This window comes from Labeo rohita, chromosome 2 (genome assembly GCF_022985175.1).
Source record: "Labeo rohita strain BAU-BD-2019 chromosome 2, IGBB_LRoh.1.0, whole genome shotgun sequence".
Classification (NCBI taxonomy): domain Eukaryota; kingdom Metazoa; phylum Chordata; class Actinopteri; order Cypriniformes; family Cyprinidae; genus Labeo; species Labeo rohita.
Genome location: NC_066870.1, coordinates 6,383,283 through 6,411,115, shown reverse-complemented (window position 1 = coordinate 6,411,115; position 27,833 = coordinate 6,383,283). Strand labels below are relative to the sequence as shown.

The window sequence follows — 27,833 nt, the reverse complement described above, 5'->3', positions numbered from 1 at the left end:
AAAGAAAAGTCTTCGCTTGGCTGAGAGTTTTCTGATTGGTAGAGACAAACCGGAAGTTGCCTGACGCCATCACTCTCCGTAAGCCGTCAAAGCGCGCGAGGAGCAGGAGGTTTTACTGGTATGTTGCGTTTCACACACTTGACTTTTTGTATTTACACTGACATAAAGACACCGAAGTCAGTAATACAAGCTTTTGCTTGTCTGTTTTACGTGTCCGCAGTGGTTCTGAGGAACTGATGGTATCAACAATTCGCCTGTCTGCGACAGACATTTTAGCAGAAAGCGAATTTCATCGTGACATTAGTGTTTATAAAACCTACGCAATGTTGCACCTCCGCCGTATCCCGCATTAAATTTGCTGTATTAAAGTTTTCGAAGTCGTCTCTACCAGCGTCTCAAGTGGTTTCGTTTCCATGTTTTGATTTCATTTGATTTAACGTTATGTTTCATTTTGCGCTCAAAGTGTCTGTCAGTATCCTGTAATAAACGTACTGTTTGTGTGATCTTTCGTGATACAGCATGGGTGCACATGGCATGACGTACGAAAGAGCAGAGTGATTTTCTCTGGGGAACTGCCATGTTATGTCACCTTTCCTTTGGTTGTGGTTTCTGCGATCGTGATTAGATTTGTCAGGTTTGTGTGACAAGAACAATTCAGTGTCAAATCAAAACCAGCATAATACCAAAACATGCAAGTCTATGTTATGCATTTTCAGGTTTTTCTTTTTTGTTATTATTATTATTATTATTTGTAGGCTTACTGAATTATGCAAGTAAACATATGAGATTACGTTTATTTTATCTGCAAATTTGCCACGTTGTAATCAGAACTGCGGTTGACTTGTCTCTTTTCATAAAAAGGTATATCTAGCCTACATGTTCTGACTTTTGCTTAGACATTTTTATAATTCTAGTAATTTTTATGATACATCAAACACAAAAGACAGTAATTTAAACATATTTTAAATGTAGTCCACCTTTGCTTTAACAAATGCAGATTTCATAACTAAAGTCTGCTGAATGCATGTTATTATGAAAGCCTGTTTCCACCATGGAGTTAAAAAATAAAAGGAAAATTGCAAGGTAAAAAGCTGCAATTACCTTTTTTTCAAAAAGTGAGAAAAAAAGTCAGAATTGTGAGATATGAATTTGGAATTGCAAGCAATAAAAGTCTTTTTTGTGACTGAAATGGGCTTTATTATAGATCTTATTTTGAACAGTTCTTCTGTGCATATTTATTTATTTATTTATCTATCTAATTATGTTTAAAATTGAAATTTAATAATTGAACCTCTTCTGGTGACATGCAGGATTTCTCCAGTCATTTAGTCTGCTTAAACCGGGCCATCAAACTTAGTCTCCGCCGTACATTTGTAGTTTTCCGATAATTCGTTACACTCTGATCTAATATGAAAGAAAAGATCTGTTGCGACCTAGTGGTCATGTGCATTCGATAAGATTTTATGTCAGTCATTTCCACCTCCAATTAAGTGACGTGGAAGTTTAATGATAACAAAGGATGTTCATGACTATGTTTATTGTGAATGATAAATGTTTGATGTGTGTAGGAGATGTCGAAGAGGAAGAGCAGTAATTCAGGGCTCACGCCTGATAAGAGAAGCCGGTTATCTCAACCCGAGCCCTCTGAAGAGGATGAAACGGGCTACTTCAGTTCAGGAGATGGCATGAGCTCATCACAAAGTGTAAGACTTACTCAGCACAGTACAGATGTCTCGACTGCTAGTTTTTGCAGTAAAGTACCTTATGTGTAGTTTATTGTCCTAATGTAGTATGCACATTCTGCATAGACTGGTGTGTGATGTACCCTTACACATCTATGGTCTGTCCATCAGGTCACAGGTGAGGTGGGCATCATAGAGAGTATCTCTCTAAAGAACTTCATGTGTCACTCGTTGCTTGGTCCTTTTGCGTTTGGTCCAAACGTCAACTTTGTCGTAGGAAACAATGGAAGTAAGTCCTCCTTCATGTTTGTTTGTTTGTTTGTTTTTAAATGTCATGAAAATAGTTTCATTCTGTACTGTGTACATTTTAGAAACTTAAGCCATGGGCAATATTTTACCCAAAATGTTGATTTTTAGTAACTGTGATGTGATTCAAAAAAGACGCATCTTTCTGTTGAGTGAACAGATAAAGCAAGACTACTGGTTTGAATCAGTCTGATGTAGTGTTGTCACGATACCAAAATTTTGACTTTGATACGAAACCTGACTAAAATATCACGATGTACTACTACTGAACCGATACTACGAAAAATAAAAAAATCACATGCCAGTGCCACTACAACACAGGATTATCATGAACAACTACTGAGCCTACAGGTATGTAGAGATATTTGCTATATTGGTAAGTTAGCTTAAAAGATAAAGCCAAATCTTTTTTCATGATATATTTCACAACAGCAATTTATATAATGACATCATTTTTTGTTATTTTATCTTTGTTATTAATAATAAGAACCTTAATGCAAGTAACAAACTAAAGGACAATTACAATAAAACAAAGTCACAAATGAAATAAAGAGGGCCCTATAAAATTTTTATTTTCTAGACTCTATTTTATTCGTTACATTAAAAAAAAAATATATGTATATATATGTCTAACTAATAACTGATATTTTTTCTAGTAAAAATATAGTAAAAATAGTAATATTTTTAGTAGTAGTAGTATCTTTACATTAAGTAGACATATTAATATATTTCTGACTGTCAAGTTAAACCGATCTTTTATTTCGACAGGATGCTGTAAAGACCTTTAGGGTCTTTATTATATAATGATGGTTTCTTCAAAAGAAACGGTAAAATGCTCATGAAGTGACTCTCAGAGCAGTTCTAGAGATTATGTTCATGTGTTCATGTACTCATATATTGAGATGGCAGAAGCTAAAAACACTGCGAGCATCGCGCGTATGTGTGTTGAAACAACGCTTTGCGTCTGCGCCATTTACTAAAAAAGACACGCAGAAGTATGGCTCTGAAATTCATTCTTAAAGTACCGGTGCTAGTAAAATGCGGAATCGTACCGTTTTCGAAAGCAGGGTATCACGATACTTTTTAAGTATTATTTAAGTATATCATGCAACACTAGTGTAATGATTCCTTCAATTTATAAATTTTACTCCTGAAATTTAGCCTTGACATTTTCTCACCTGTGGTTTAACATGACAGTGGTTTGTGAAACAGAATGTCACTTGACTTGTCTAACAGCAAAACATTTAACCTGAGCCATATTGCAATTAGTTTTTTTTATCCAGTGAGTGCGGCCATTTGTATAATGGGTCTGGCTTCCAGTGTCATGTGCTTCCATCTATTTTTAGCTGTACAACTCGTTCTGCTGCTTGATATTGCAAATTTGTGTGTCCTGCTATAATATTTTAACGTATTGTCTTAATTATGAACACTATGGTTTGTAGTGCAAACCGTTTTAGTTGTTATTCTTCTTGTTATTTCCGTATAGTGGATAATGAACCAGAAGTCTCACACATTCACAGAAAATGGCTTACTTTTGTGTAAAAAAAAAAATAAATAAGGTGGATAGGACATTGTCATGTGTTAAACTATGCTAATACATAGTACTAACAGAGTTGTGTGCCAAAATATACTAATCAAGTATTTGAAGCGTTTTTACATATAATTCAAAGATTTAAGCTGTAAAATATGTACTCCACTGTCTGGACCACTAGAGGGCCACAGACATCAGATTGAGGAATATAGCAGCTATTTTTTTTATACTACATGAATACACAAATATTACCTGTAATGACTTATAGACCTATATTATAGACCCAGAAAAAACTTTTTTCAATATTTATCACAAGTACATTTAAAAAACCCTTTATAGAATTATGTACAAAACCGTGTCTTTTTAGTCTAAGTGGAACTTTATAAAATGTTTGTATTTATGTTATTGTATTTATATTATGTTGTTGAATGTTTAATCTGTATCTGCCATGTAATAGCCAGTGGAGCTGAAATGGCAATCAATTTAAATACAACCAACCAACTAACCACCCAGAAATAAAAATTTGCTGAAAATGTATCCATCCTCAGGCCATCCAAGATGTAGATAAGTTTGTTTCTTCATCAGAGCAGATTTACAGAAATTTAGCATCATATCACCAGTGGCTCCTTTGCAGTGAATCAGTGCTGTCAGAATGAGACAGTCCAAACAGATCGTTAAAAACATTACAATAATCCACAACAGAACTGAAGTCCATCAAATTCAAAAAGTTTTTTGCATGTTTGTAATAAGGATTCACTACAGTGAATTAATTGGTCAACAAATGATGTAATGCTAAATTTCTCCAAATCTGTTGATTACATGTAAACATCTATATCTTGTGCATTTCTTGGTGAGCTATTTCTTCATTATTTTTAATGTCTGGTAAGGGGGAAATTTGTAATGGAGTACTGTAGCTTTCTGCAATTTAGAAGGTAGATTACATGAAAATATGTTTTTTAAATAGGCATATCAGTAGCTACACTACCAGTCAGAATTTTTTGGACAGTAAGATGTTTAATGTTTTTTTTAATGCAGTCTCTTCTGCTCACCAAACCTGCATTTATTTGATCCAAAGTACAGCAAAAACAGTAAAATTCTAAAATATCTTTATTATTTAAAGTAACTGTTTTCCATTTTAACATATTTTAAAATGTAATGTATTCATGTGATTTCAAAGCTGAATTTTTAACATCATTATTTCAGTCACATGATCTTTCAGAAATCATTCTAATATTCTGATTTGCTGCTCAAAAATATTTATTATGTTGAAAACAGCTGAGTGGAATTTTTTCAGGTTTCTCTGATATATAGAAATTTCAGAAGAGCAGCATTTTCTGAAATAGACATCTTTTATAACATTATAAATGTCTTCACCACTTTGTCATCAATTTAAAGCATCCTTAATAAGCATAAATAAAAGTAGTAATTTCTATAATTCAAATCAGCATATTAGAATGATTTCTGAAGGATCATGTGACACTGAAGACTGGAGTAACAATGCTGAAAACTTTGATCACAGGAATAAATTACATTTTAAAATATATTCAGTAGAAAGCATTTATTTTAAATAGAAAAAATATTTCACAATATGACTGCTTTTGCTGTACTTTGGATCAAATAAATGCAGGCTTGGTGAGCAGAAGAGACTTCTTTAAAAAAAAAAAAAATAGTGTCCAAAAACTGGAGTGACTGGTAGTGTATGATAAGAAGGAAAACAACATAAACAGACAGTATTGTGACAGTTGTCATTGCTTGTTGTCAGTGCTGCCAAAGTTTTAATGGTTTTTATTTGTTTCATGTGTATTTGTGTGTTAGGTGGAAAAAGTGCCGTGCTGACAGCCCTGATTGTAGCCCTGGGCGGTAAAGCGCTCACCACTAACAGAGGCTCCTCACTCAAAGGATTTGTTAAGGAAGGAGAGAGGTACAACACACCTATTTGGTTTTCTCTGCATGTAGTCACAGTCTTTTTATAGTCTCTCACACTGTTTTGTGTCTGGAATGTTCAGTTCGGCAGATGTGTCCATCACTCTGAGAAACAGGGGTCGTGATGCATATAAGCCAGAAGTGTTCGGCCAGTCCATCACTGTAGATCTTCGTATCTCCAGCGAGGGAATACGGACGTATAAACTAAGACGTAAAACAGGTATACTTACAAATACAGAATGAATACATACATGTATACATTAGGGATGCAAAAATACAGTTAGTTCACGATTCAATACGTACCTCGGTTTGAACATTAAAAAAAAAAAAAAAAAAACATCTTCAAAAACTTTTGACTGCTAGTGTAATATATCCGATATATAAATAAAATTGTCATGATTTACTCATCCTCATGATGTTCCAAACCCTTAAGACTTAAGTTATTTTTAATAACGTTCATTCACCCAAACTTTGACATATCAAAGAGTTCATAAAGAAATAATTCATATGAATATGACCAGTTTAATCCAAGTCTTCTGAAAAGAAGTTTTTCATATATATACATTTTTAATGCACATACATAGAGCACATCAGATATGATAAATGGAAGTGTGAACCTGCTTGCTTAATGTGTGAAAACAGACCTAATTTACCATGTATTTATTGAGCTCCATGTGTGTACAATGATCAGTGTTAGTATATGAATAATATATTGCTTAATTCATATGGATTGCTTTTAAGATATGTTTACAAAATTTGTAAAGTTTGAAAGGTTTGGTTGCATAGACTTTCAACCGAGGGACAGAAATCTCTCAGGTTTCATTAGAAATATCTTTATTTGTGTTTTAAAAATGAATGAAAGTCCCATGGGTTTAGAACAACATTAATGTAAGAAATTATGCTAGCATTTTCACTTTTTGGTGACCTAACCCTTTAATTTTGTACTAATATTAGAGCAATCCAATCTTGACAAGGCCATTTTTATTTACGTTTAATAACGATTCATGTAACTAATTCAGTTGAAATTGTTTATATTTAGTTTAAACCCATTTAAGTGCTGAACTTTTCAACTCCGGAATTTCATAGCTCCTCAGAATGTTACTTTGACGTTTTCCAAAATAATGTTCGTGTCTGTGCTCTCGTGACAGAAGGCAAGTGAAGATTTGCTGAAGCGCTTGTAATTAAAGCCAGGATCTAATTCTTTCCTGATGTGTAATCGACAGCCAGTCGAGTCAGATGTGCACATATGCACAACATGTGTGGCATGTGTGGTGCTCCACTGGTTTTGCTTTAGATTGGATATCAAGTACCAAAGTTGTCAATCATACCAAATTCGATGGTTTCGTGCTAAGTAATTCAATGCTAAAAACACACTGTGGTTGGTACAAACCATGTTTATACTATTTAGTGAACCTGTATTTGTTGTAGTCTGGGTTATATTTATTTTACCTTGCATAGTTTTGTTTGTGATGTTTAAGAATGAGGGCAAGTCACGCAATCTGTCCACGGTGACATCTGCTTGTTTTGGTTAGCTTCTACCACATGACAGATGGGTAAATTTGACAGTTTCATTTGCCTCTCTCCCAGGTCAATTGGTGTCATCGAAAAAGGAGGAGCTGATCTCCATTTTGGATCACTTTAACATCCAGGTATGGCTAAAGATCCTCTCAATTCTCAAAATGTTTGATAACAAAACTATTTCAATGATCTGTTTTGATTTATCCGCTTGGTTTTTCCATCCTGAGGTGGACAATCCGGTCTCTATCCTAACCCAGGAAATGAGTAAACACTTCCTCCACTCCAAAGGAGAGGGCGACAAATATAAAGTGAGTTTTTGTGTGCATTTGTGCACTTGTTTCTCTTATGACAAATATAAATGTAAAATTTGCTTTGCCCTTTTTCTGTAGTTTTTCATGAAGGCCACACAACTTGATCAGATGAAAGAAGATTACAGCTACATCATGAAAACCAAGACCATGACCCAGAATACAGTGGAGAAACACAGGGAGGTAAGTGCTGAAATAATCACATCTACATATTGGTTTACGAAAACCGAACTGAAATTAGGTATTAGGTGGAGCAGCTTTGGAAACGATAACTGATTGGATTGCTAAACTAGATGCTTTTTAAGGTGGCAGCATTGTTCTCTTTCACTCTCTGTTTTCTGACACACCCTTTCCTCTCTCACAGACACTACAAGAGCTAAAGAGAAAGTACCATGAGAAAGAAGAGCGTTATAAAAATCTGGCTTCACTCGATGAAATGCAGCAGAAGTTGGATGAGCTGAAGAATCAGATGGCCTGGGCTCTGGTTAGGAATCACTGCCAACACAACATGAGCCCTGACTGCATGGCTCAAATCAAAATGAAAATCTTAATCAGATTTTATAAGTTTCATATTACAGTTCTACTAGTTTTGTTAAGATTAAAGAGATAGGGCCCCCAAAAATGAAGATTCTGTCATTAATTACTCACCCTCATGTCATTCCAAACCTGTAAGACCTTCGTTCATCTTCGGAACACAAATTACGATATTTTTAATAAAATCCAAGAGCTTTCTGACCCCGTTCATGCAGGTCTTATGGGTTTGGAACGACGTGAGGGTGAGTAGGGTGAGACATTATTTTCATTTTTGGGTGAACTATCCCTTTAAGGTACCAGAATCATAAATTCTTTATGGTTCCCGTCACATGTTTTAAATATGTTACATAACCAAAGATTGTGAGCTAATGCAGAAATGTATGTCTGTGTACGTCAGGTGGCAGAGGTGGAGCAGGAAATGAAGCCCATGAGAGAACGCATCGCAGCTGAAGAGAAATCCACCGTCAAATATGACCAGAAGGTGGAAGAGTGGGAGGTGACTAAATATTATCAACAGTTTCTGTGGTCCAGTATGCTCTAGTGTTCATGAAGCCAAACGTTTGACTGCAGGATAAAGTCCTGTCCAGATTTCAGTGTTTCCTGCCTAAGTAGTCCAGAATGATACTGATGTTTAAATCTGTCAGAATCACTTTTTTGTTTGTTTGTTTTACAGTTTAGGGGTGGGTTTAATTGAAATACTTTATTCCACAATGTAGATATTCAAGTGGCTTCATTTGCATGGTAAAAAGTCTGGTAACATTAAATTACACACACACACATACAAAAGAGTTAGGCAAAACAGTCAAAAAGGAAAGGCAAAAAAAAAAGTACATAATGAGTATTGATGTTATTGTCCAGTTAGTGGTTCTGTTGCACAAAACCTGGCACTTTATATAGACTGACATGAAATTTTTAACTGTAATGGCTAGGGGTGTGATGAGACACTTATCCCACGAGGCGAGACTGGGTTCATGAGAATGAGACGAGACAAGATTTTTAAACTTTTTTAAAGAAATATAATAATGAAATACATAGGGAAAATTGTAATAGCAAAATAGCATTTTGAAATCAACTTGTACTTTATGAAATTAAACTTCCATTTTAATGAATTATATGCAGTAATAAACAACATTTAAACAAGAGCTTCACGATTCTGGATAAACTGAGAATCCAAGTTGTTTTTAACAAATTGGAGATCATGATTCTCTCACGATTCTGGAGAAAAAAAGATTAGAAAACTGAACAAAATAACGTAATTTACTAGTGGTTCTGACAAAATGTTAATTGCTTAAGTCTTTCAAAAACATGTATTCATTTAAACAAAATTTAAGAAAAAATTCCATGAAGGAGTCAGTGTCTCAATTCATAAAGACTTGTTGACTTGAAGAGGATAAGCGTTACAATACATACAAGTGTTAAGATACTTTCGTTCTTGATCGCTACTGTAGACAATAAGTGTTTATACCCAAACTATAAACTTTCATCCCAGTACTTCTGTTATTTAAATGTCTGTAACACAAAAGTAATGATTATAATGTGGTTGAAAAGACTGTGTTGCTCTTTCTGGATTAGCAGATTTGAATGTCTTTAACACCTGTTTCACATCATAAGCGTCAGTGGAGCGTCATTTTCGTCAACGAATAAAAACAACAAAAATGTTTGGGAGGGGAGAGACGATTTGGGAAGAGATTCATTCACAAATTTGCTAAGTAGTTAGGAGGTTAGTTGCGTACATTTGAAAACACATTTGCAACAGTCAATTACGTCTTAAATAAATGTAAACAGTAGAGAGAATATTGGACGTGTATCAGTATATTGCATCTGTGTATTCAGTTTTAAAGGGGCAGCAGCCTAGTTTAGTTGCTATTGTCTGAGTCATTGATGTTAATCAAGCTACAAAAGAAAGACAGAAAATCACTCACTGCTCTTGACTGAATCATTTTGATAGCCATAATAAGGATTAAAGGGTTACTCCATCCCAAAATGAAAATTTTGTCATTAATTGCTTACCCGCATGTCATTCCAAACCCGTAAGACCTTCGTTCATCTTTGGAGCACAAATCAAGATATTTTTAATGAAATCTGAGAGCATTCTGATCCTGCGTAGACAGCAATGCAACTGACACGTTCGAGGCCCAGAAAGGTAGTAAGGACATTGTTAAAATAGTCAGAAGTCAGAACGAGCTTTATTACCAAGTATGTTTACACACCCAAGGAATTTGACTTGGCAACAGGAGCTTCCAGTGCAGAAGAAAGTATGGACATAGTGCAGACATAGGAATTACACTCTAAACTAATAAAAGAAAAACAGAAAATTAAAAAAAACGCGCTATATACAGTATAGAAATATAGAGAAATAAGTAGAATTATAGAGAAAAAAACATATAATTGCATGGTACTGTTGTAAATGCACTTCAAAGACTGACACAGAAGAGAAGAAATTGTTGAATAAACACATTATGTTTGCTTTGTGCACAAAAGTCATTATTGTAGCTTTAAAAAAAAGGTTGAACCACTGATATCACATGGACCGTTTTAATGATGTCTTTACTATCTTTCTAGGCTTTAAACATGGTAGTTGTGGTGTTGTTTTTTTACTTTTCCCCCTCTACACAAAGCACAATCAGGTTTGAGAGACCAGGATCTCCTAATTCTTTTCCTGCTGATTGTGTTTTGATAAAAATGAGAAACTCAGGAAAAAACAGCTACAGTTATGCAGCTTATGGACATAAGTGGGGACATGGAAGGTGTTAAGATTATTAGGATTTTTTTTCTTTTACATAATGGCAGAGAGAAAATCTTTCATAACAGTAGGCCAAACAAAAAATTGCTCTTGGCCACAGCAGATCATGACTGTAACGGCATTGATATTGTAGTTGCTTTCATCCTGCTAACTTTCAGCAACCTTGGGTTACACTTTCAAAGTTTTCTGCTGTTATTACACAGCTGTGTTGGGTGGTGCACAGATAGCAGCCCTAGTTATTTCAGTGTGTAAAAAGTGCTTAATAAAAATCTGATTATGTTTGATTTACAGTTATTTGAAGTGTGTCTATCTGGGTTTTACTTGTTTGTAGGGGAAAGTTCAGGAGGCCAACAGGACATTCAGAGAGTTGCAGGATCAGCTGGAGGGTGTGACGGTACGAATGCAGGAGCTGCAGCCACAGTGTGCTGAACTGAAGAACCGAGCACAGGCGCGCAACAGAGACCTCAAAACCGCTGAGGTGCACAGATGCATGCACAACACAATAAGGATGGAAATTGGAAACTTTATGTGCTCAAATCATAATGCTAATTAGATAAATGACAAATTCACTTTGCTTCTTTTTGTTTTTCATTTTTCTTGGCTTAGGCTGGTCTCCATCGTAAAAAGACTAACTTGAGAGACCTTGAAAAGGATAAAGACCAGCTTAACAAGCGAATCCGAGAGCTCAAACACAGGTACTTCAAAAGTGTGGCGAAAGGAAACAGTGTTATGCAACATTATCCTTGTATCATTTCCAGCTGTTTCATTATGAACCAACCCCTCCTCTCTGTCCAGCATAAGTCAGACGAACTCAGCTGACACTCGTGCTCGTGTGGAGAGGATGAATCACATTCAGGCTGAGCTGGAAGATCTGAGTTTCAAGGATTCCACTCTGGCTCAGCAGATCGATCAGTTTAAACAGGCCTGTGCCACTGCTAGAGAAAAACTGACTAGAATGAGGTTAGTACAGTTGTTGGTAAAAGGCTTTTCTATACACAGGGTTCCCATAATCATGCTTGGAAATTTTTACATCTGGAAATGTACAAATTTTCATGCCTGGAAAAGTCACACCATTTGTTGTTGATATTAGTCATGGATAATACTGTTTAAATGAACACATGTGTGAATGGTACATCTTTTTTTTTTTTAGTTACATTAGCTAGGAGTAAAATCCTCATAGGGATCTTCGTTAAAGAGTTACAAGCCTTGACCCAAACCAGTTATGAGGATACAATTACAATATTACAAAAAAAAACTGTGTTTATAATTGGGCGAAAAGACAAAGGTAATGGACTTTGTGAATGCCACAGTTAAATTAAAAATGGAGAAATATAAAACTATTGATTTAAAATGCTAGTAATACATACAGAAATACATACATACATTAAAGGGATAGTTCACCTAAAAATGAAAATTCTGTCATGTCGTTCCAAACCCGTAAGATCTGCGTTCATCTTCGTAACACAAATTATTATTTTTGATGAAATCTTGAGAGCTTTCTGATCCTGCATTGACAATACTACTGACATGTTTAAGGTCCACAAAGGTAGTAAGAATATTGTTAAAATAGTCAGAAGTCAGAAAGAGTTTTATGACCAAGTATGTTTACACACACAAAAGGAATTTGACATGGCAACAGGAGCTTCCAGTGGAGAAGTACGGACATGATGCAGACACACATTGCAGACATACATAGGAATTACACACAAATATTTTCTTATACTAATATAAGAAAAACAGCAAAGTAAATAATGCACTATATACAGAAGTAGAGAAATAGAGTAAAAAAAATGATATAAGATGTGTTATTTACAAGTGTGGAGATAAGTGTGTTGCCATTCATGACAGTGAGCTGTCTCTTAAAGTAGTTTGAGAGTGTAAAGAATTTGACTTTACGTCATTCACAGTGCTTCATGCGAGTTGGCAGCAACAAAGTGTTCTTTCTGCGTGACTCATGGATAATGTTGTTCTTCAACCAGAATTCTGTTGGACATGTTTATTTAAAAAATAAGTTGAGATAATGCTGCTTTAAAGGTGAAATATCATGAAAATCTGACTTTGTTTTAAGTGCTATAATCAGGTCCCCAGTAGGGCTGGGTACTATAAACATTTTAACCAGTATGGTGCCTTTTTTCGGTACTTTACTCTGTTACTCTGTGTTACTCTGTGTTAGGCCGTTTAAGTTTTCCCTCTTTTCCTCGCTTTCCTTCCCTTATATATAACTTGTAAAAGCGTGTGTGAGTTTTTCCTCTTTTCCTGGCTTTCCTACACTTCTAAATTGCTTGTAAAAGCGATGTGCGCATTTTACTTTCACTTTCAAATTAGCAGCAATTCACCGTTGATTCAGTTCAAGCAACAACAAAATCAGGGCAAAATCAGGAAATATATGTCGCACGTGCTACAAAAAATCAGGTCTGTTCGATGAATAAATTTACCACTGTAGCACGCGTGCGATACAGTTTCACGTGTTCATAACACAGCCGCTTAGTAGTGTGAAGTGATTTCGTTGTTTGTGTGTGTGATTATCTTTAGTACTTAGTATGGCGATTTTTGATCATAGACGGTTAAAATGTTTCCACGATCTTCTTTTGAAGAAATATCGTAGTATTGTGCTACAACTCACATTCTTTCAGTTGCAGTTCTGGCGCATCCACCTCAATATGCTGTAAAGTGCAACATTCGCATACGTTCACATCAAATGTTAAACTCGGCAGTAGAGTTACACTCGCGGGACACTGCACTTCGCAATCACAAAAGTCCATTATGTGCATCTGCTTTAAAGCATTGCTGGTTAAACATTTAATTCACGTGCTGTTCTGACTTTCGCTTTTTCCATGCACCTCGATAAAGCACACGCACACACCTGTTAAACAGCGACTGATTACTGCCGCATCTGATTGATTTCACGTCTAATAGGCTACTGTGAAAAACTCATAAGGTTTACATATAAACACAGTACGTTATGTCTTAAAATAAAAGCAAACCGTTGAGAGAGAAACGGATGTGTGAAGCTCTTAAAGCAACAGAACTAAACATGATGCCGAAAAAATAAATTGTGATATGATATATTTGCCATATTGCCCACCCCTAACTTGTGCTACAACTGCTTGGCCTGTGCTACAAAACTTTCCACCTCTGTAGCACCAGTGCTGTGTGCAAAGAAAGTTAACGTACAGCCCTGAAAATACACGTCAAACTCATAGAACTTTTATTAACAAAACAAAAAAAATACAACATGCTGCTTCTGATCTGTGTGGTATTTAGAGCTGAAACTTCACAGACATATTCTGGGGACACCTGAGACTTATATTACATATTGTAAAAAGTGGCATAATAGGTCTCCTTTAACTGAAGTATATACTTCATCTGTTGACCTGTCCTCTTCATTCTGTAGCCATGAATGGCAAGACCTGCAGCGTGCGATGGAATCTAAGCAGCGTAACCTGGCTGCAATGGAAAGTAGTCGAGATAACCGACTTTGTCGTTTTGGTGAGCAGATGCCAGCACTGCTAAGGGCTATAGATGAGGCTCACCGGCGGGGTCAGTTCAGGCAGAAACCTGTTGGACCACTCGGTAAGTATTCTGAACCTTAAAATTTTGATTCGGGGGTTAAAAAAATATTTTAAAAATAAATTTCATCAGTCATCAATTCCGGAGAAAACTAGGGCAGTCACTGGCCTTTCCGGGTGCGTTTTCAAACTTTCTGGTGTGTGTGTTCATGTACACAGTGAAATAATCTGTACTTCGAAAACCTATGTGTTTCATCAAAATTTAAGTAAACTTTGGGCTTAAGGAGAAACAATGTTGTATGGAGTTTTGTTGATTAAAGGTTATTTTGTTTCTAGGATTCTGTATCCGACTGCGGGATCCAGAGCTGGGTCTTGCAGTGGAGTGTTGTCTGAAGGCTCTGATGTTAGCTTTCTGTTGCGATAACCACGCTGACGAGAGAGAGTTACAGAAAATCATGAGTCGCCACTTCCAGCATGGCAGAAGACCTCAGATCATCGTCAGCCAATTTACTAACACGGTCTATGATGTCAGAAATGGGTAACTAGAGATCACCTTAACTGACCTGATATCTCATTTAGAAATGATTACCACTGTTTTCTGTAATTCTTTATTTTCTGCCTGGTGTCATGGTATTAAAAGCTATTAAAGGAGAAGTTCACTTCGAGAATAAAAATTTACAGATAATTTACTCACCCTCTTGTTATCCAAGATGTTCATGTCTTTCATTCTTCAGCCGATAAGTAATTGTTTCTTGAGGAAAACATTCCAAAAAATGTTTCCATATAGTGGATTTCAATGGTGCCCCTGAGTTTGAGCTTACAAAATGCAGTTTATATGCAGCTTCAAATGTCTCTAAACAATCCCAGCCGAGGAAGAAGGGTCTTATCCAGCGAAACAGTAAATTGACAATTTATATTTATTTACCTTTTAACATCAAATGCTCGTCTTGTCTTTGCGATGCGCATGCATACTCTGTGTAATCTGGGGCAATACAGTTAGGGTATGTCTAAAAACTCTCATCTTGTTTTCTTTTTCAACATCAAAATCGTCCTACATCCCTATTTTTCCCCCTTTTTTTTTTTTTTTTGGTAAAGTGCGTTTGATCATCTTTGCGTGTTCACTTTGTAAACACTGGGCCGGTACTTGCAGTGATGTAGGACGATTTTAAAGTTGGGGAAGAAAAACAAGATGGAAGTTTTTCGACATACCCTAACTGTATGGACCATATTGAACCGGAAACAACGTTCACGCAGACTTGAACAAGACGAGGATTTAAAGTTAAAAAGTATATAAATTGTCAATTTGTTTTGAAAATGACTGATCGTTTTGCTACATAACACCCTTCTTCCTCGGCTGGGATCGTTTAGAGACTTAGAGAGCAGACAGGAATATATTGGGTGGAGAGAGTAGGGTGGGACCGGCAAAGGAACTCAAGACGGGAATCGAACTCGGGTCGGCGCAAGCACAGTTGTGCTACATGTCGGTGCACTAACCACAAGGCTGTCGGTGCCGACCCGTTTAAAGACATTTGAAGCTGCATTTAAACTGCATTTTGGCAGTTCAAACTTGGGGGCACCATTGAAGTCCACTATATAAAGATGATTCCTGAATTTTTTCCTCAAGAAGCTTAATTTCTTATCGACCAAAGAAATAAAGACACACATCTTGGGTGACAAGGGGGTGAGTAAATTATTTGTAAATTTTTGTTCTGAAAGTGAACTTCTCTTTTAATAAAATGTTCCACAATCCACATTTACAGTAGATCTAAAGTTTTGTTAAAAGTCAGAAAAAAACAAAGCTGACCACCCAGTTAATTGTTTTTTTTTTTTTCTTACTAATGTCACTTTAGCGTCTTGGTTTCCAGCCTGTACTTTACTTTCTTGGTTTATAGCCAGTATTAGTTTGTCACCCAAAGCACTTGAGAAAATCTGTATGACTTGTGAATTAAATACTTTTTAAATTGGTTTCAGGGCTGTCAGTCACCCTGAATATCCAACTGTGCTCCAGGCACTTGATATTGAGAATCCAGTTGTGGCCAACTGCCTGATCGACATGAGGGGAATTGAAGCCATTCTGCTCATCAAGGTGCGACCATGAGGAGGCCCACCAACATTTTCCTGTTTGATCATAACGTGTTTCCAAATCCTTTGAAGTGAAGAGCTCTGTTTATCTCTGCTTTGATTTTCCCACAGAACGCCAAGGATGCGAGAAGAGTCATGCAGTGTGGAGACCGACCACGCAATTGCAGGGAGGCCTTCACACGTGAGGGTGATCAGGTGTTCTATAACCGATACTACTCCTCCGAACAGAACAGAGCACAGTACCTCAGCAGAGATGTCGAAGAGGAAATCAGGTTTGAAAATATTACATTAATTTTTGAGATGTTTGGATTAATTTCAATTCTTGAAAAAACAGATCACGATAGTGTAATCACGAAATCCTTATTCTGATCAAAAGCATGGGGACTGGTGGCAACACTGCCTTGCTTTACAGAAACGGATGAGATGGAAAAACAACTAACTACTTGAGATGACGCAGAAGAATTATATCATTGGAATCACTTTCAGAATGATTGTTTCCAGCTGATGCACGATAAAAAATATTGACAGCTAATCAAAATCCAGCCAACTTTAAAGAGCTCGATCATTTAAAGCAGCAGATGACAGAACTGCAACGTAGAATTATAAACAGATGGTCTGATGTGATACATATAAACAGATGGTCTGGGTGTGATACACTGTATCAGTAACATTATTATATGTCTGTCTAGTTATTTTGTATCAACAACCCAAATCAACCTAGCAACGATCTAGCAACAGTTTAGAACACCTTAGCAGCAACACCTTAATTTTTTTTGAAGGAAATTTTTGTTTTTATTCCGCAAGGACAAATTAAATCGATCAAATGTAATAATAATGTAATGTTATGTTTGTAATGTTAAAGGAGAAGTCCACTTCCAGAACAAAAATTTACAGATAATGTACTCACCCCCTTGTCATCCATCCCCATGTCTTTCTTTCTTCAGTCATAAAGAAATTATGTTTTTTGAGGAAAACGTTTTAGGATTTTTCTCCATATAATGGACTGATATGGTGCCCCGAGTTAGAACTTCCAAAATGCAGTTTAAATGCGGCTTCAAACGATCCCAGATGCGGTTGTAAACGATCCCAGCCGAGGAAGAAGGGTCTTATCTAGCGAAACGATTAGTTATTTTCATAAAAAAAAAATAAAAAATTTTTTTATTGTCAAACGCTTGTCTTGTCTTACTCTGCTGAACTCCGTTTTTTTTCTCTGGTTCATGACAGTTAGGATAGTCGAAAAATTCCCATCTCATGTTCTCCCTCAACTTCAAAATTGTGTTATATCGCTGTTTTACCTTTTTGTTAAGGGTGTTTAAAGTTCTTTGCATGTTCACTTTGCAAACTTTCTGCAGCGATGTAGGATGATTTTGAAATGATTTTTTTAAGTTGAGGGAGAAAATACGATTGGAGGTTTCAACTGTCTTGAACCAGAATACACAGAGTTCAGGCAGAGCAAGACAAAGACGAGTGTTTGAGATTAAAAAGTATTTAAATTGTATTTTTTTTTAATGAAAATAACCGATCGATTCACTAGATAAAACCCTTCTTCCTTAGCTGGGATCGTTTACAACCGCATTTGGGATCATTTGAAGCCGCATCTAAACTGCATTTTGGACTTTCAAACTCAGAGCACCATATCAGTCCATTATATGGAGAAAAATACTGAAATGTTTTCCTCTAAAAACACAATTTCTTTGCGACTAAAAAAGACAGACATGAACATGGGAGTGAGTACATTATCTGTAAATTTTTGTTCTGGAAGTGGACTTCTCCTTTAAAACATTGCAATTTCAAGCAAATTCTTTTGAACTTTGTATTCATCGAAGAATCTTGGGAAAAAAATGAATCATGGTTTCCACAAAATATGAAGCTTTACTAGTATTTTAAGTGTGCATAATAAAAAAAATTTGGAAATGTTTCTTGAGCAACAAATCAGCATATTAGAATGATTTCTGAAGGATCATGTGACACTTAAGACTGGAGTAATGATTAGGGGAAGGAGAGAAAATCTATTCTTCGATGCATCTCTCTTCTCTCTTCAACGATTCTGAATTGATTCTGAATATTTCAGAATAGATTCTGAGCTTGTTTTTTTTCCCACATGTGTCACGTGTGCACGCTAGAAACGTGGCTGTCTTCATTGCACAGTATTTGCGCCGAGAAGCAGCTTTCACCGAACGTGGAAATCGCTGCCCACTGGGTTCAGTGCAGCCCTTCAGAGCGCAGCGGCAAAAATTCAACTGTTTTGAACTTTAAGCACAGCTTGCGTGCCAGTGGTGCTGTTCGCTGCGCGTGCGCTTTGGTCGACCCAGAAACAGGCCATCCTCGTGCGGCGCAAGCAATTGAAATGAATGGGTTTCACAGCGCAGACCAGCGCTTTCCGCATTCGGTGTGAAAGCCGCTAGACACGTTCACAATGCTTGACAGTGTGTGCTTCCACCTGCCGTGTTTTACTTTAGATATGCTTTCATTAATGCCATTTGGAATGCAGTACTATTAGATGCACGAAACTCGCGCACTGACGGACTTTCATGTGTGCTTTGTGACTGATATATCGAAATATATCTGTGCATTAGTGTGAATACAGTCTGTTAAAGCTGCCACTGCCTATGATCTCATCAGTAATAATCAAACGACAATAAGGCTGAGGAAAAAAGAACCCGTAACTACTGTCTGAAAACTTTCAGATACTTAAAGAATACTTATTTTAAATAAGTGATTGTTTATATAATAAAAAATAAAGTTTGCACAAAATAAATTTGATATAAAATTTATATGAAAATGTGGCCATGTGCAGTAATATTGAAAACTGAGAATGTGATGCATATTGAGTTGATAATGAAAATTGTAATTGAATTGAATCATGAAACCAGTGAAGATTCACACCCCGACTTTTAAGATGGCAGTACTGACATACAGAGAGTCCAATTATAAACAGACAGCAAAGAAACTGCAATTTTGGTTAAAATGTAATGTTGTAAAGATGTATTTGCACAGCAGAAGAATTAATTGGGGTAAAAATGTAGATCAAGAATAGTTTTGGAATTGGATTGTGACTCCCAAAATCGGAATCGGATCGGATCGTAAAGTGCCTGAAGATTCCCACCCCTAGTAATGATGCTGAAAATTCAGCTTTAATCAAAAATAAATTACATTTCAAAACATTCAAATGAAAACAGTTATTTGAAATTGTGATAATATTTCACAGTATTTCACAGTAAATTCAAAATTTCTCTTTTCACACAAGTCCTTGTCAACATTCAACACAGTCATTTAATTTTGCATTGACAAGCCTCCCATCTGCACTGAAACTTTGTCATTATCTTTTTTTTTCTGTATCACCATATTTTTGTTGGTATTTTAACTGGATGTTTTTATTCATTTTTGATGTTGGCTTGGATTTGGAATTGATATTTATATGGACAGTTTTCTATTAAGCTGTTTGACAACCAAGAAAGATCAAAACCTTTTTTTTTCTCTGTTCTACAGACATTTGCGATCTGCTTTACATGCACAGAAAACACAATTGGATGACTTTCAGAAGGAAATGCAGCAGGTCACTGAGGACGAGAGGCAGAACCAAACTCTCCTTCGCAAAGCCTATGAAGACCGCAAGAAGACCCAGGTCATTAAATACCAGCCGTGCACAGGCCACATCATGGCGTTTTAACCAAATGTCTTCTAATATGCATTTCTTGTTTATTTCGACTAACAGGAATGTTCTCGGAAGCTCCAAGCAGAGCTGACAGAATTGCAGAATGTTGAGGAACCTCAGTCAGAAGACTTGAGACCTTTGGTAACAAACGGGTTTGCTCATTATAAAGATAAATGTGTCTGTGGGTTTCTGTGTCTCATTATGTCTCTGTGTTCAGGAAGAGGAACTGGAGGAGCTCAGCAGCCGAATAAGTGTGTGTCGAGAGGAATTTGAAGCTGTGCGGAATCAGGTGCTGACACACAAAAAGGAATACGACGAGGCCGAGCAGCAATACCGGCAGCAGAGGGAAGCTATTAACAGCATCGCAGAGGAAGCTGAGCCCATTAAGGTCGGAGAAGTTTTATTCAAGAGTGTGTGTAACATCATCAGTGGACAGCTTTTAACTACCAGAATCCTAACTAATGTTTAAAAATTGCAAGCTGTCAAGTTTTAAAATAAGGATCATGAGCTTCATGTTCACTTAATACTGATTGAAACATGTCCATGACAACTTAAATTCTTAATTATCAATGTGTCCCACCTAGTAAACAGTTTTGTTTTCGTGATTGAGTGTAGGAGCAATTGAGCAGTAGCGATCAGGAGTTGGCGAGGAGTAAACATCATAAACAACACTATGAAGAAAAGCGGAAAACTCATGTGGACATGATTGAGACACTAAAGAGGAACCTGAATGTGAAGGACCAACAGCTACAGGTGAGCAAATGCTGGCATCTGATCCACCAGATATGAAAAGATGTGCATTTGTTTGACTGAATCTGAATTTTTGACAGGATTCCATAGCAAAAGCCTCAGAAATTTGCACTGAGCGCTTGGATGTAAGGAGAACAGCGAAGAGCTTGGACAGCGAGATCACCCGCCTAAAACACAAGATCGACACGCAGCAGGACCAACAAGGACACAGAGACACTATTGTCAAGTACATAGACACAGTCTCCAGGCAAAGCCTGGCAAAAGAATGTGACCGGGTGATATTTCACCCCAAAAATCAAAAAAGACGTGAAGAAAAAAAAGGCCTATTTTTAGGACCATTTAAGAAATAGTTAGTCCAAAAATGAAAATATTATGAAATTTACTCACCCTCAGGACATCCAAGACATCCATCCAAGTAGATGAGTTTGTTTCTTACTCATAAGAACAGATTTGGAAAAATGCAGCATTACATCACTTGCTCACATGAATCCACTGCAGTGAATGGGTGCCATTAGAATGAGTGTCCAAACAGCTGATAAAAACGTCACAGTAATCTTCAATTAATCCGAGTAATGCAATCCAGAAATTAATTTCTTGCGATGTGTATTTGTAATTTAAAAAAAAAAAAATCCCCTCAAAAAATCAAACTAATCTTTTATATAACATCTGCTTTCTCCAGTGAAAAAGTCACCTCACCTGAATCAGGAGAGGAATATGCACAGATCAAGCACTGTTTACAAGCTAAAACAGTCCAAAATGGTTCTAAACAAATGTGTGGGTGGATTTTGATGTGGGAGAACAACAGGAGATGGACTTTTTCACTGGAGGAAGCATTATTATAGATTATGGACTGTTTATGGAGCTGTTTTTATCAGCTGTTTGGGCTCTCATTCTGATGGTATCCATTCAGTGATGTAATGCTAAATTCTCCAAATCTGTTCAGATGAAGAAACAAACTCATCTATATCTTGCATGTCTTGAGTGTGAGTCATTTTCAGTATATTTTTCAAATTTTGCAAGGCATTTAAACACATTTCCTTTTCGATTCTCCACTCAATTCTTAAATTGAACTATTACTCATATTAAATTATTTACTTATTACATCATACCATGCTAACATACTATTGAATTATACAGTTATAGTGATCATGCCATGGTAATAACTAGGGCTGGGAGATATGGCAAATAAATTTCAGAACGTTTGACCAATTCTCAGTTGTTTACTTTTTCTGTATTAACCCTATTAACCCTATAAACTCTATTCCAAATGCACCAGACATGATGTAAATGTTAAATCACTTAAATATCTTTGCAGAAAAGATGCATGAGCTACAACTACATCTTGTACAAACTTAGACATATTATATGTTACGAAATAATACAAGGAAAATGCTTTAAAAACTCAAAAGCCAAGGTAATTTAAATTCAGAATGAATGAAGGTATAATACCAGTAGACAATTATTAACTAAATGTTCTGTAAAAACAATGAACAGCAGCTTTTAGCCTATCACCATGATGCAAACATGAAATATCAAACATACAGTAGTAATTCTTCACATGTTTTTTTTTTTTAATTGCGCTGGTTTCCCATTGTTTTTCATGTAAACATGGATGCGATTGACTGTTGCACTCGCGTCTCTCAAAGTGTCTCATGCATGAAACGGCATTATAAAAATGTGGCATCCAAGTTAAAGGAAGTTCACTCCCATCTTCTTGCATGTCTTTACTTTTATATTTTTTGTTGCATCTTTGTTAACACAAAAGCGCATTCTGTGTGAACCAACATGCGGTTGAATCTTTCTTTTCTCTTTACTGTTATCATTGGCATATTGCCAGTGTCTAATTCTAACGTTTGGTAATTGGCAATTCAAATTCAAATACAAAACATTAAATTTGAATTCATCAATATAATCGGAAAAATCTCCCAGCCCTAGTAATAACATAATATAGTAATCAGATAATGTACCATGGTACTCCCACAATACCATGTAGTTACATAGTTTATCATGCGGGTGGGGTTTATATTTTATGATGTTATAATCATGGTATTGTTGGTCATTGAATCTTCTAGGCAGTACCATGAGGCGAAGGAAAACTTCAACAAGATAGCCCGACAGGTCAAGGGTCTGGAGGCTTTCATCCGCCAGTTAACGGAAATCATGAACATCAGACACAACGTCTACGCTGAAATGAGAATGTAAGTTTCACTCTCGCCTTCATTACAGGCTCTCATCTGATTCTTGCTGAATGATTTGAAATGTTTTTAAATAGATTGATTTAATATGCCTGAACCACCAATTCAGAGATCTCAAATTTAACAGCCTTTGTTTGTCTGCTTTTGATATTTTAATGTTTCTCAAAGGTAAATTACTGTAGGAGTTTTACTTATTATTTTGCTGTGTTGACAAATTTCCATGTGAATAGGGTAAAAAAATAATAATAATAATAACTAACAAATTGCACCATACTTTCCCAGCTAATTGATTACATTAAGAATTGCCTTTTTTGTATTACAAGTTTTTTGAAATGGTATGTTTAAAAATGCAAATGAGGCATCATTTAATTAAATATGTAATAATTTGCATACATTTCCAGAACAGGAATCTGAACATTGTATAAAGCAAGGTTCAAAAATCTTGTTTGAATTTGTTGACACATTTTGGTTAAAAACTTTTTTACGGCAAGAATTTTGGATCTCTTTTTATCACTACATAAATAAGAAAATACTGTACTGTACATCAGCCAGGGAAAAAAAACAGATGCACATAGATAAATTCAATAAAATAAATACTTAAAAGTGTACTTTGTATGTTTTCTTTCCACCCCTCAAAAAAAAAAAAAAAAAACAATAGTTTTGCCTGTAGTGTCTTTCCTTAAAACAGCAAGTTGCAGTGGGACATATTAAAGGGCTTGTCCATTTTAAGTGCAGATTTTAAGCTCTTGATGAGGTTGTGTTTCTGTGTGTTGCCAGGTATCTTTCTGTACGCTGTAAGTACTACTTTGACTCCATGCTGTCTCAGCGAGGATACATAGGAAAGATGACCTTTGACCACAAGAATGAGACTCTCTCCATATCGGTAAGACTTTGCATGATGATAACAATCATTGATGTGGTTATTTTCTTCATGAGTTAACACCATGTTCTCAAAAAAAGTTTTTGGGGTCAGCATTTTACTATACAAGCATTAACCTCTTAGGCCCCAGTCAGACCAAATGCATTTTTTTGGGTCTGAAAACACAAAGCGGACTGCACTGCTTTTTTTTGGTGACTTTTTAAAAAAAAAAACCACCAAATTAGCAGTCTTTTGTTGTTTAGTAAGCTATTATATTAGCAAAAACCTTAAAAAATACAGGGTCCGGGTAACCCAAAAGTTTCTCCTCCATCATTTCAGTCTCCGGACTTTCTAAGCAACGGTAAACATTTGTCACCACAGCGGAAGGCCTGCCTCTCCATTCATTCGATTGTACAATGGGAAAAAAACGCAATGACGTTGGCCGCGTTTCTGCACAGAGTTGTTTTTTTTTTTTAGCTTCTGCAAAAACGCGAGGCACAGCAGGCGATTAAAACCTGAGGGGCCTGGGAGACATAAACAGAGCGCAAAACGTTCTCCACCATTAGAAAACAATTTTAAAAAGGTGCCACTCACTACAAAAAAAAAATGTGTTCTGTCTGATCGGGACCTTAAAGAAGCATTTTCCCATGATGACGGTCATCTGTGTCTTCCTCAGGTTCAGCCAGGAGAGGGTGGTAAGGCGGCTCTGAGTGACATGCGTTCACTATCTGGAGGAGAGCGTTCGTTTTCTACCGTGTGCTTTGTCCTGTCATTGTGGGCCATAGCTGAAGCGCCATTCCGTGCCTTAGATGAGTTTGATGTGTATATGGTAAGGAACCACCAATCAAAAGTCTTTGGACAGTAAGATTTTTAATGTTTTTTTAAAGAAGTCTCTTTTGCTCAACAAGCCTGTATTTATTTGATCCAAAATACAGCAGAAACAGTACAATTTTGAAATATTTTTACTATTTAAAAACATCATTTATTCTAATATTCTGATTTGCTGCTCAGAAAACACTTTATTATTATTATTATTATTATTATTTTTATTATTATTATGTTGAAAACAGCTGAGTAGATTTTTAGGTCTCTTTGATGAATAGAAAGTTCAGAAGAACAGCATTTATCTGAAACAGAAATCTTTTGTAACATAATAAAGGTCTTTATCATCACTTTTGATCAATTTAAAGCATCCTTGCTAAATAAAAGTATTTTAATTCTATAATTTCTTCCCCCAAAAAAAAAATTATATATATGCTGTCTTCAAGCTTTTGAATAGTATAGTGTATAATATTACAAAAGTTTTTTATTTCAGATAAATGCTGATCGTTGGATCTTTCTTTTCATCAAAAAATCCTGAAAAAAATGTACTCAACTGTTTTAAATATTGATAATAATAATACAGTTTTCATGAACAGCAAATCAGAATATTAGAATGATTTCTAAAGGATCATGTGAAGACTGGAGTAATGATGCTGAAAATTCAGCTTTAATCACAGGAATAAGTTACATTTAAAATATATTCAAATAAAAAAGTTATTGTAATAATATTTTACTATATTGCTGTTTTATTATATTTATGATTAAGTAAATTCAGCCTTGGTGAAAATAAGAAAGTTCTTGAAAGAAAAATCTTACCAATCCCAGTGTTTTAAACAGTAGTAGATATATTTTAATGCTTTTTTCATTACAGAATCAAGCAAATAATAATAAAAATATAAAAAGGTTTAGTTTTTCAGAATTTTCTTGTCTTCACTGTACATTTTTGATGTACCTGTCACCATTCTTTCACAGTTTAGCTTTTTGTTCATTTAAATGGTTGAATATTGACAAATGAATGTTTACAAATACAAAAATTAATGTACTCTCTCAATTTCATATGTGGCCATAAAGCATGCATTCATAATAATTATACTACACAAAAAATGTTTATAGTAGTTTTGTACACTGTTTGATATATCATGTGAAGTAGCTGATAACATGTTGTGCAAATACAGTAAGACATTTGTTATGACTACTGATGAGAATCAGGTGACTGGAGTCCTGGAAAAGAGTGCGTGCAGTCACAGTATTATGTGTTTGCTCCTTCAGGACATGGTGAATCGGAGAATCTCCATGGACATGATGCTGAAGATCGCTGCCAGTCAGCGCTACAGACAGTTTATTTTCCTCACGCCACAGAGCATGAGGTAAACAGCTTCTCTGGTGTGAAAATATGCAGAAGTAGTTAGCTTAGAGGACGTGATTGTGTTATCGCCTTATTCTTTTAAATTCTAACTAAAATTACTAAGATTTTACATTGACAGTCTTAGTAAAAATGTAATCTTCTGCTTTGTTTTTCCCAGTTCCCTTCCAGATAACAACCTTATCCGGATCCTCCGTCTGAAAGACCCTGACCGCACCCAATCTGCTCTCCCTTTCGGTCAGAGGAACCCGGAATAACGCGCTGTCCACTGAACATCATCTTAGGTGTTTGAGTCAAATCATGTCAGAACAGGCAAAGTACTTAAAATGAAAGCTGCACTTTACAGCTCTCTACTGTGCACAGTTAATCTAAAACCCAAACTTTGCAGGTTCTGTTTTGTTCTGCACTTTAAATTTTTCTATAATAATAGTTTTTAGGTTTTATAAATATCTACGTTACTACAATGACATTTGCATTTATACTTGATTTGGTTGATTAAACCTGTTGAACATGCCATTTAAAGATCAGTTATGGCTTGTTAATGTTAATTGTTTTTATTTAATTTTTCAGTCGTACGTTGTTTATTTTTAGTACTGAATTAATTAAAAAAGACATTAAAATGTTTCTAGTATAACAAAAAATAATCGTCAGTATTTTGTTCATTCATACATTCATCAAAAATGCATAGTGTTGTATTACTGGTGTAACAGTATGGAAAAAATGAAAATTCTATTTCAGTTGAAGGAAATGAGAGAGAACCATATTACCAGTTTTCCATTTCCCTTTTCTGTGTTTACACCATTTTATGCATCTTTAAACACAGACCTTGAATACATCTGGCTTCTAAATGGGCAGAATGCAAATAATGATGTAAATTGTGGTTTCCCAGTGAAGCTTATGACATATTGTCACAATGGCACTGATTCAGGCCTGTGATGATCTTTAAATCTGTACTTGGTAGCGATAAGCAGCTACATGATGGTGTCCATTTGTCTCTGTGACTAACTCTCCTAACTTGACTCACAGTTGCTCTTTGCGGATTGGTAGTCTCATCGTGTGAATTTTTTTTTTTTTGAGGCAAGTCCCTTTGACAAATACATTTGTGGTTTTTATGATTGACAGTGTGCGAACTAGGGACTAAATATTATGTTGCCTGTTGATTGCTCATTCATTGTTCCCTATTAGGTGTTAGCCAACCCTTGTGACTTAAATGTTAACTTAAGTCATATATCTTATGTCAGAAATGCATTTAAAATTAATAGTATTTAAAAACTAATGACTCGTCATGAAATACAGAGATTGTTGTCCAATCAGATTCTCCATGTAATGAAGACGTCCCTCCCCCAATACCATCTGAATTATAAATATGTAAATATGATTTAATTGTATAAGTAACAGCTGTAATTTTTCAGATTGAGTATATTTTTAAGGATATACATGGATGTTCATTAATGTGAAAACAATTCCAGGGGTTAAAAGTTAAAATAGTATCATTTATAATTAACAAAACTAACTTGCATTTACTTACAGTTGAGGTCAAAAGTTTAAATACACCTTGTAGAATCTACAAAATGTTAATTATTTTGCCAAAATAAGAGGGATCATAGACAATGCATGTTATTTTTTTATTTAGTACTAACTTGAATAAGATATTTCACATAAAAAATGTTTACATATAGTCCACAAGAGAAAATAGTAGTTTTATAATTTAATTTATAAATTTAATTTATGAAAATGACCCTGTTCAAAAGTTTACATACACTTGATTCTTAATACTGAGATCCATCTTTTCACACTGAGGACAACTGAGGGACTCATATGCAACTATTACAGAAGGTTCGAACGCCCACTGATGCTTCAGAAGAAAAAAACGATGCATTAAGAGCCAGGGGGGAAAACTTTTTGAATTTGAAAATCTGGGTAAATTTAACTTTGTCTTCTGGGAAATATATAAGTATCTTCTGTCACTTCTGAAGGACAGTACTAAATGAAAAAAATATGATATTTAGGCAAAATAAGAAAAATTTACACACCTTAATTCTGTTCAAAAGTT

General features: G+C 35.6%; 1 protein-coding gene across 1 annotated transcript; it reads left to right on the top strand.

The window, feature by feature from the left end:
- Positions 1-26: 26 nt before the first annotated feature.
- On the top strand, positions 27-26,853 carry si:dkey-119f1.1 (Structural maintenance of chromosomes protein 6-like). The gene is made up of 27 exons (XM_051092145.1): positions 27-118; positions 1,569-1,703; positions 1,854-1,971; positions 5,335-5,440; positions 5,526-5,662; positions 7,030-7,091; positions 7,188-7,268; positions 7,350-7,451; positions 7,633-7,752; positions 8,200-8,298; positions 10,877-11,023; positions 11,152-11,240; positions 11,341-11,505; positions 13,940-14,118; positions 14,391-14,592; positions 16,026-16,140; positions 16,248-16,408; positions 19,626-19,761; positions 19,852-19,932; positions 20,009-20,179; positions 20,407-20,544; positions 20,622-20,767; positions 22,614-22,739; positions 23,514-23,619; positions 24,272-24,424; positions 25,687-25,784; positions 25,941-26,853. The coding sequence occupies exons 2-27, from the start codon at positions 1,572-1,574 to the stop codon at positions 26,035-26,037; spliced, it is 3,267 nt and encodes a 1,088-aa protein (XP_050948102.1). The 5' UTR covers positions 27-118; positions 1,569-1,571; the 3' UTR covers positions 26,038-26,853.
- The last annotated feature ends 980 nt before the right edge of the window (positions 26,854-27,833 follow it).

Bases quoted from the DNA above. Each gene is read 5' to 3' on its own strand.
- si:dkey-119f1.1 (XM_051092145.1), top strand. From the start codon at position 1,572: ATGTCGAAGAGGAAGAGCAGTAATTCAGGGCTCACGCCTGATAAGAGA. The intron at 14,119-14,390 runs GTAAGTATTCTG...TTTTGTTTCTAG, and splicing joins GAAACCTGTTGGACCACTCG to GATTCTGTATCCGACTGCGG. The intron at 14,593-16,025 runs GTAACTAGAGAT...AATTGGTTTCAG, and splicing joins GTCTATGATGTCAGAAATGG to GGCTGTCAGTCACCCTGAAT.